Below are 10,413 nucleotides of genomic sequence, written 5' to 3' on the forward strand. Positions count from 1 at the left end.
GGATTTTCACTAATCGTGAAATTGAAGAGAAAAGAGTATACAAATATGTGAACATGCAGAGTCTTATAAAACCTTATTCTAAACGGGCTCTTTATTCAGAACCTTATAAAACCCTTACAAGAGCACAGTCTATAAGAGCCTTATGATCCAGTCGTTCTCCCAAACTTAAAGTTGTGTGTTATCGGGGATCTCACTCTAAGATCCGACTAGAAATACCGAAGAAAGGAATTGAGTTCTGGTGAGTAAGTACTAGAACGGCGTGTCTGAGGTCAAAGAACTTTGGAGCAACCCAATTTTATGCTCGAGACAAGAACATAGATATATCACAACTTGCGATTCAACTGTAAATACCGCAGACATGATGAAAAATTAAAAAAAAAAAAATCCCTACGTTCGGCCAAAAAAAAAAAATATTTTTTTTTTCAAATATAATTTAGGGACGCACGGCGATCTTTTATTTCTGGTACGGTCTAGTGCACATACCTACATACTACCTATATGAGTCCCAACGTGTTCAAATTCCTCTCCATCTATGAATCGCCGGCATAACAGCATATCAGCCACCTTCTCTCTTAGTTGATAAGGCCAAGCGTAGCACATGTTTCGAGCACCGCATGTGTGCAAATATTGGCGCAATGTCCATACTTATACCCACTTGAATAAATGATATTATAATATTTTATTAATAGCAACAACAACAATATATAAACAATACCGCGTCAAAAGTAGACATATCAAGAACTGGTATGCGTTTGAACTTGACCCCATACGCCAGCCAAAGCGAACCAGGCAACACAATCTAGCAACGCTCACTGATGAGAAACGATAAGTTTCTCTATCCCACAAATTAGTGCATATGTATTTATGTAGAAGCGTCCCAAACAAACGCCGGCTACCGAGACGTTTCAATGGTTAAAGAAAAATTGCTGAGTACGACGAAAACCGCATGACGCAATACGAGCAGACGGTTAATCACTTCTGGGGCGTTCTCTGTGCTCTGATAAGCGCAACCGGCGGGAGAGCACATTTATAAAAGTAAGCACAAACGCCGCCTGGAGCTTCAGTTCATTTTCAGACGCACCGCCGGACGAATGTAAACTTACGAGTTCCAAGTGAATGTAGCGACAAAATAAAAAAAAAAAAATCGTATCAAAGAGAACTTGTTAAGTCGTGTATTAAAGTGAATTTAATTGCATATAAAAAATATATCGTCGTTCACTGAAGCAGAATGTGTGGCATATTTGCGATATTTTCAAAAAATGGCCAACCGTTGGCGCCCAAAGTATACCATGGCAGCGTACATACGTTGCGCGAAATAGCCTACCGGCAAAGTGGCAAGCAACGACATCGCGGTCCAGATGACACGGGCGTCAAAGTGGTGCCGGAGCATGGCGTGGTGCTGATACATGAGCGGCTAGCAGTTATTGGCGTACACACTGGACATCAGCCAATGATTTCCGAGAGCGGCGACATATTGGTGGTGGCCAATGGCGAAATCTACAACTATCTTGAACAATCAGCGGAAATAGCGAAGAAACGTGGACATTATAAGCCCAAAAGCGATTGCAATGTAATTGTTGAACTGTATGAGGAGTATGGCGAGCAACTATTGGAGTATATCACCGGCATGTACGCCTTTGTGCTCTACGATAAGCGCACGAAGAATATTTTGATAGCGCGTGATCCCTTCGGCATCATACCGATGTATATTGGTGAGGACGCAGACGGAAATGTGTGGGTTGCTTCGGAGATGAAATGCCTTGTGGACACCTGTCCGAAACTCGAACTTTTCACGCCAGGCGAACTGCGTGTAGGCCCAGCAAATAACCTGCAGCGTAAAAGATATTTCACGGAGCAGTGGATTGAGCACATACCCACGCAGGAGGTGGACTTATCGTTGCTGCGTGCCAAATTTGAATCGGCTGTGCGTTCGCATCTGCAGTGTGATGTGCCCTTTGGCGCGCTACTCTCTGGTGGCGTGGACTCCAGTCTAGTGGCGTCGATTGCGACAAGGTTGCGGCGTGAACGTGATCCGGATTACCGGTTGAAGACCTTTTCGGTGGGTCTCCGTAATGCGCCCGATTTTAAAGCAGCGCAATTGGTTGCTAACTACATCGGCAGTGAGCACACCGAGATAGTGTTCGAAATAGCGGACGCTTTAGATGGCATACGCGATATCATTTACCATCTGGAGACATACGATGTGACCACGGTGCGTTGCAGTCTGCCAATGTTGTTATTGGCGCGCTACATCAAAAGCACTGGCATCAAGATGATACTGTCTGGCGAAGGCGCCGATGAAATATTCGGCGGTTACTTGTATTTCTTCAAGGCACCCAATCGGGAGGAGTTTCACAGAGAGCTGGTCAAGCGTGTGGAGCAAATCAATGTGTCCGATTGCCTGCGCGCCAACAAAGTAACAATGGCCAAAGGCTTGGAGCTGCGTGTGCCATTCCTCGATACGGCCTTCGTAAATTACGTGATGTCAGTGCGACCGGAGGATAAGATACCAGGCGATCTCAACTGTTTGGGTAATCAGCAAAAGTATCGCATCGAGAAGCATATCCTGCGTGCGGCCTTCGCAGCCAATTACCTGCCCAACGAAGTGCTGTGGCGCCAAAAGGAGCAGTTCTCCGACGGTGTGGGCTACGACTGGATCGATAGCATACGTCGGGTGGCGACCTCACACATCTCTGATACACAATTTGCTACAGCCAGCGAACGTTTTCCCATCAACACGCCGACCACGAAGGAAGCCTACTATTATCGTACAATTTTCGAAGAGCTATTCCCAGGCGAGGCGGCCGCGCAAACTGTGACACGTTGGGTGCCACGTTTAGATTGGGGCTGCCCCGAAGATCCGTCGGGACGGGCACAAACAGTACACCAGGTGCATGGCTGCGGTGCAGGAGCATAGAGTGAAGACTGAACGCTGCTAAGCGTTATATTATTCTTTAGATATATTTACATACATACATGTATAAGTATCTATGGATGTACAATTGTATATCACCATTGTAAATATCTACATACATGAAGTACACCGTCTTCAAAAGAGTCACAACTCAAAATTGGGCATTTTTGAGATTATGCGCTAAAAATGTACGCAGAGCTTTTATTTACCTTTGAGCAAAAGCTGAAGCAAACTTTTGTTATAATTTGTTAAAAAAAACCTAAGGTAAAGTCGCTCTTGCCCATATGATTATCATGTGCTAAGAAATAGTTTTTCGCATTTACTGACAAACATATGCACATATTATTTTGAGTTGTGACTCTTTTGAAGACGTCGTGCGATATGTATGTATGTATGTTCAGTTGTGCATTATTTACATAAATATTTTAATTACATATATAAACATACAATGTAGTGGCCTTTAAAAGTGTAGTCAGTAGTCAGGAATCAGAAATGCAATATCTCGCGATATCGCGCAGCCTGTGTACTCCAAATATATGTATGTATATATTGTATGTATTTATGTATGTATATACATACGTATTTACGTACATATCAAGGTCTTTCGCTACAAAGGTATTATATTAACAGACACTTTCGCTGAAAATTAAGTACACCTATGTCAATATGTATTATATAGCTATTAATAACAAAATGAATAAATAATCCTTTACTTAAAAAGTTTATAGTTCGAGTTTATTGACTTTCGGTAGTGAAACAAATGTACAAATATGCGCACATTATCTGAAAACTTTAGTAACATAAAAAATATAAGACATTCTAGTAATACCGCAAATTAACAGCCGACATGTTATATCTATGTTCATATGTACATACATATATACATTAGACTGTATCACCAAAAAAAAGTTGCGGTTTTTCCGTCGGAATTACAAAATTTATTATATTTTAAGACGTCCACCAAATACCTCAAAAACATTTAGTTTTTTTTGAATAAAAATAGTTTCTTAAAGAACTTTTTGGGAAAAGGCCCTCAGGGCTGTTTTTTTTACTTTTTTCAAAGATTGATTAACGAAAAACTTAAATAATTGGGTCCCAACTATTCTGATTTAGACTTATGGGATCCCGGTAGAAAGGTATTTTCGCACTATTTTTATTTATGTGCAAAAAAGTCATTCGTGTCCCAATTTTCCTTGTTTAAATACCAACACATCTTAATTCAACTTTAAATGATGTTCGTTCATCGTTCATCCTACCTACAAAGAAATAAAAAGGGTGAGAAAATACCTTTCCAATGATACCTCACAAGTCTATATCGGATGAGTTTAGGTTCATTTATTCAAGTTTTTCTTATACCAATCTTTGAAAAAAGTTAAAAAACCCGCATCAAAAATCTCATTATTACGATTCTGTACAATTTTTTATTTTAATTTTTTTTTTAAATATTTTAATGTAAATTTTTTAAGCTTAAACCGTTTTGTCATTTGAAGGGATTTTTTCAAAAAACATCTTTAAGAAACTATTTTTATTTATAAAAAACTCCATTTTTGGAGGTATTTTCAAATCGGTCTAGCTCGCCTAAATCTTAATATTTTTTTCGAAATATCTTGGTGGACGTCTTAAAATATAATAGATTTTATAGCTTCAATGGAAAAACAGTACCGATTTTTAATTTTTTTTTTTGTATGGGGAGTGATGCAGTCTAATATACATAATAACTTTTTTGTTTTTGTAATTTTTTAGCCTAATAATAATGTATGTACCTACTAAACACTCTCATCTTTTTCGGACCAAAAACTATACCTATATTACTGCAAGGAAAGAGCTTTTCAATAATATAAAGGAAGTCCTGGTACTATATGTACATACCTGTTGTACACCCAGCAATGAAATGATATTTTAACAAAAGCCATATGAATCAAAATTTCTAACTTTGTACAAAAATTAGAGAAATGGAATAAAGTTGCTCAACAGCAATTTTATAGTTTTGAAGTGTCTACAAAATACCGTTGATTTTTATTTTTATTTTTATTTTTATTTTTTTGATGACGACGCACAGTGTTTCGACTATATGAAGGCAGGTGGAAAGAATTGTTAACGTGCACAGACTTCGCTGAAGCTTCTTGACATGTGCTCTAATATTGAATCTAACAGTGAATCTATACTATAACTAGCAGATCCGGTGAACTTCGTCAGGCCCAAAATTAATTTTTTGTATTGAAACATTTTGGTCCAACATTTTCACCAACAGCCACGTTCACGATTTTCAGTGACGCATTATGGTTTGGTGGTCATCAAAAGGCATATTTCCATTGCCGTCTAAAATAACCTAGCAAAAGTGTATATGCATACAAAGATACGTTTCAGTGCGTTTGAAAGGCGCCACGCCCCCTTTTCAAACAGCCCCAATTTTCTCTAAGAGTTGGGATTGTTTTCATATACATATATCCATACCAAGTTCCAGTACTCTACCATGAACACTTCCAGAGATATGCATTGTGAAAAATTCGATTTGTATGGGAGGTACCACGCCCCCTGCACCTAGCGGTATGAAATAAACTTTACATCCGATTCTTATACCTCCCATATATACACAAAAAATTTCATAAAGATCGGCCGAGCCGTTTAGGAGGAGTTCGACCACAAACACCGTGACACGAGATTTTTATACATTAGATAAAACTATAGAAAAGTCATGTCTGTACATTGAAAATTTATTTAAAAGAATTACAGACGGTGAAGCTGGGAATATAACAGAATACGTTTGTACCATCTTTAGAATTTTTACTGCCTGTTTGTCCATTTGTCTGTTTGAACTCACTGATCTCCGAAGCTACTGAATTGATTTTCATAGAACTTTGACTGATGACTAAAGAGTAACCTCGTACATAACATATGGTATAAAAAATGGGCTCTGACAAGGGAGCGTACACATCCTAGTTCCTATCAGGCGTCGCGAAGATAGCTGGGCATTTGCTAGTTATGTAATATTATTATTGGTGGAGGGTCCTATACAGCGCAGGATTAAGGGCAGGGCCGACGGGGCCGCGGCACAGGGCCCCACATTTGGTAGGGCCCCACATGTGATAGCGAAAGAATAAAAAAAATGTTTCAGAGATTGCAGAAAAGATCCCTAGGTATTGAGAAGATTTGTCAGCGCCATCAATACATCTTGCGGAACCTAGCTTAGCTTCTCCTGGGTCTGGCGAGATTCTCGATAGCTCAAAATGATCCCCGGACATATCAAAGAATACAAAAATAAGGGAGAGGGCATGTAAATTATTTATCCTCAACAACCTGCGAGAAAATAATATTGAGGGGTGAGAGAGTACAGGCAAAAATACTAAGCCGGATCAAAAAGACAAAATATTCGTACCATTCCATCTCTGTTCATATACGAGACTGCCGTGGTCAGTCGTTTAATACTGGATGCAACATGCAAGTATAAAGAAATTCAGGCGAGAATTTCAAAAGAAAACACGTGGTTTGAGGTCAATAATTAACGATACTGTTGAAATGAAAATATAATTATTTTTTCAAATTAATTGTAAGTAATTATTAACTCCCCATGTATAACGGCTCCGGGCCCCCACATTCTTAATCCGGCCCTGGTCCTATACATTGAACTATCTGTAATAAGTGCATATGGGTAGATACTTTCCTTAGGAATGGAAATGTGTTGGGGTCATTGTTCTCCTGAAGTCACCTGACATGGTGAGGAGTGATCGTCGATCCTATCATGGTATCATCATCCTTCCAGTACTTAGCAGGACCTTACTGGGGGGTGTAAAGTCCGATAAGCAGTATGGGTTTAGGAAAGAATGTAGTATTGGAGATGCGTGGGTAAATGTAAACAATTTTGTTCTTGACATAAATATTTGTTGATATTAAGCGGGCTTTCTATTATTTTCAGTGGCCTAGAGTCATTGAGCTTTTACAGAGACTTGGGTGTCCAGAGTTGGCTCCATGGCGTAACTATTTCTCTGGCAAAAGAGCTGCTATATTTTGGGGAGGGAGGCAGGTGTGGGTATTTATTATGTGTTACAATTGTTTGGAACCCTCTGGCAGCTCGAGTCTTTATGCAATTTTAGTGACCTTCTAATTTTTGTAGAGGGGCAATAGAGGGCAGCAATAGAACAGAAGGGGGAATATACTACTTGATATAGTGAGCAGATGGGACACGGATGTGGGTAATTGATGTACATAGCGGTAGACAAGACGGCACTGATGCTTCTCAAAGGTGGATTGTGGCTGGGTCGTCCACCAGTCATCCGCTTAAACGGAACCAGCCTCAGGTATGAGAGACAAGTATTAATCGGAGAGCATCCTTTTGGTCGCCCATGAGCGTTCTATGGCCTTTCAGTTGATAAGGAGTATGGAGATGCCATTGCTGGATGGACAGATTTCGGATGTTGATGTGGAGAGAGGCTATTCGGAATGTAAACGGGATGTTGCGTGAGACGCTATTAAGTAAGTGGAAAGATCGTTGGGACAATAGTCCTAATGGGCGATTGACTTATAAGTATACGTCGATTATGTGCGGGAAAATCCGAGTTTCAGATTTTGTCTGAGGTTGGGTTTTCTTCTGGTCGGACATGGGCTATTCAACGCCTTTTTATATAAACGGATTCTAAACGATTCTGATTAATACTCAGATATTACGGATCGAACTGAGATGAGGACTAGACGGACAGTATTGTTTTGCCGATGTTCTCTCCGTGAGGCAGTATGTTGGAAATCTGGAGGAATTTGCAACAGAAGATTTTAGGCGGGAAGACGTGGCACTGAGCAGCCATTATTAAATCGCAAGCAATGAAAACCTCATAAATATTTGTAATCAAAAACGTTACATAGTAAAAATTGGAAATTACCTGCATATTTAATCAAAACCGCAACACATTTATTGCATGCAAATAATGGCTATCAATAATTTTTAAACCCCAGATAACGACTCGTCTGCGTTTTGAAGTGTCGGATTACATGTAATCTATGCATCAGTAGTTGCGTTCGATAACAAAATTAGCCAACACCAACCAACAATCAAATCAAGAGCTTAAGCGAAAGTTCTCTCCCAAAGAGAAGAAAAAGCAAAAAAGTAAACGAACAGGAAAGCCATCACTTGCAAAAACCGGAAGAAGAAGACACACCAGCTGACTTTGGGTATGTTTTATTTGTAAACAAACTAAAATTCATGTTGGCTCAATTTAAGAAAAAAGGAAAGCGAACGTTCAATGTTCGCCAGTAACATTTCTAGAAGTAAAAACTAGTTGGCACTATCATAAAGTCACATAGCAGGCAGCCAAAAAGCATATAAACACCAAAACTCGAAAAATGGAATTTAGTTTGTTTACAAAAATTGCACCCATATGTTCTGTGATCATATGTTTTCGTGTTGGATAATCCCTGCAAAAATCGCGACTACTCCATGCATGCGTGTAAAGAGTACTCCCTAAGGACCAAAGAGTACTACAAAATTAACCACAATTCATATAAAAAATATGGTCCAATTAACATTGCGATGTCCTGGGGCAGGACCATATACTCCATCCCTGCATTACATCAGAGTAGCACAAAACTACTCCAACATATTAACAATGGCATTGTTGTTATATTTTTTCGTTTGTACACGCTTTTGTTCTTCACTTCTCAAATGCTTTTTCGAAATTCATAAAAACCAAGACAAAAAATAAAAATTACATGTTGCCTCCTACGGTATTCGAACCCGAACATGCTGGGAGCTAAGAACTAACAGCGAGCATCTCTACACGTTCAGCTACAGCCAGACATGCAAATGTGCTTTCAAATGCTCAACTTCAATCACGTTTCGTTAAAACACGAGCAGTGATCGGATAACAAACAATAAGCTGGCGCAAAGACACGAGTTGGTCCGCTACAGCATGACAGAGGAACACTTTTGTAAGTACTCCAATTTACCACAAATAGACTACATGGTCCAACGATTTTTGCAGGGATAGCTCTGATCCAGTACTCCATGAACTTACAGGATTTTACACGAACTTGCAGGAAGTTTCAGGAAAAATGTTCCCGTACTCCAAAACCCTCCAAAATCCTGTAAATGAGAGCGACTTTTGGAGAGTTGTGTAGAGAATGAAGTTGCAAGATTTTACCCGAATTTTTTCTTCTGGTAAAATCATGAAAAGTGTTAAGCAATCACTGGTTGACGTTTTTACAGGAAAAATGGGTTTTTTGTTCCCGTACTATTTGTTGTTACTCACTTTTTACTCTCACTTCAGAGAGTAATTTTGCTGTTTGACAGTTTTACAGGATTTTTCACGAAAAGTATTGGATCAGAGCTAATTTTTGCTGAGTAAAATTTTGCCAGTACAAAATGAACGCTCCCCTTGCATCAAAATAAACGCTTGCTCTCTCAATTTTTGTGTGCTGGATAATTTTTTGTCGTTATCGAACGCCATCCAGTAAAAATTTGGAAAACTATTACAAATTTTTGACTTGTCGAACGCAACTAGTGATAATCATATACATAGTGTGAAGCGTAGTACCACCTTGAAAGGTTTAGGCCGCGAAATTGTACTTTTGAAAAAAACTGAAGTTATTAAAGCAGCTTTGGTTGGTACGATCAAATAATTAACTTTCTTACAAAAATGTATACTTATATTAGGCTACAGGTAGTACTTGAGAATAATATCGGAATTAATATTGTTATTATAACATCGCACCGAAGGTGTTCTTTCTGCTACGACTTCATGCATACAGCTTACTACAAACAAAATATTTGAATGCAAATACGATCTTCCACATCCCTTGACAACACGCACTCGTTCGCACGCGCATGCAATGCAGCAGACTAAATTAATTGAAATACATATGTATGCATGTATTTAATAATTAAATCCAACATATGCACATGCATATGTACGGTGGCGAGAATACAAATAGGGAAGCGGCATTTTAGCAAGTTTTGGCTATTTTTCTCTGTTTCAACAATTTTTAAAATTTTTTATTAAACTATAGTTTACTAGTTATATAAAAAAACATTTAAATCAAAATTTCAATCTTTGTAGAATATTTATAAAAATTCGACGAATTTTAACAAATGTTCAACAGAATTTTACTTTCAAAATTTGTGCAACAATATTCAACAATTTTATTGAGCTTGAGGCCGTTTCTAATCAAAATGTTGTGAAAAAACAACAATAATTTACGGGAAATTTTTGCTTATTTGTACAAGGATTTTTGGGTGAGGGGGCGGAGGGGAAAGGGGCGTGTTCCCCCAAATCCACCTTCAACGACGCCTAAAAAGTCACCCAGCACAGATATAGTGAATTTTATTTGGAACAAATGCACTTGGGCTCCAAATCTCAAAAAAAATAAATAAATTGGAATCGATAGCGATGATTGAGCCGAGTATAACGGTATACTTCTTTTTTTGGGCAAACAACAACAACAACAATAATTATTTTACATTAATTCAATTTTTGTAAGAACTATACAACATATATATAAAGTACGTACAGCAA

At 38.6% G+C, this 10,413-nt stretch overlaps 1 protein-coding gene across 1 annotated transcript; it reads left to right on the forward strand.

Moving 5' to 3' along the window:
* The first annotated feature begins 973 nt into the window (after positions 1-973).
* On the forward strand, positions 974-3,094 carry LOC118747702 (asparagine synthetase [glutamine-hydrolyzing] 2-like). The gene has a single exon (XM_036481779.1). It carries the CDS (start codon positions 1,229-1,231, stop codon positions 2,915-2,917), a length of 1,689 nt encoding a protein of 562 aa, XP_036337672.1. The 5' UTR covers positions 974-1,228; the 3' UTR covers positions 2,918-3,094.
* Positions 3,095-10,413: the final 7,319 nt, after the last annotated feature.

The sequence above is a fragment of the Rhagoletis pomonella genome, unplaced genomic scaffold (genome assembly GCF_013731165.1).
Source record: "Rhagoletis pomonella isolate Grant_MI unplaced genomic scaffold, Rhpom_1.0 Rhpom_scaffold_00012, whole genome shotgun sequence".
Classification (NCBI taxonomy): Eukaryota; Metazoa; Arthropoda; class Insecta; order Diptera; family Tephritidae; genus Rhagoletis; species Rhagoletis pomonella.

What these genes read in the sequence shown, in the direction of transcription:
- LOC118747702 (XM_036481779.1), top strand. Translation starts at nt 1,229, where the DNA reads ATGTGTGGCATATTTGCGATATTTTCAAAAAATGGCCAACCGTTGGCG.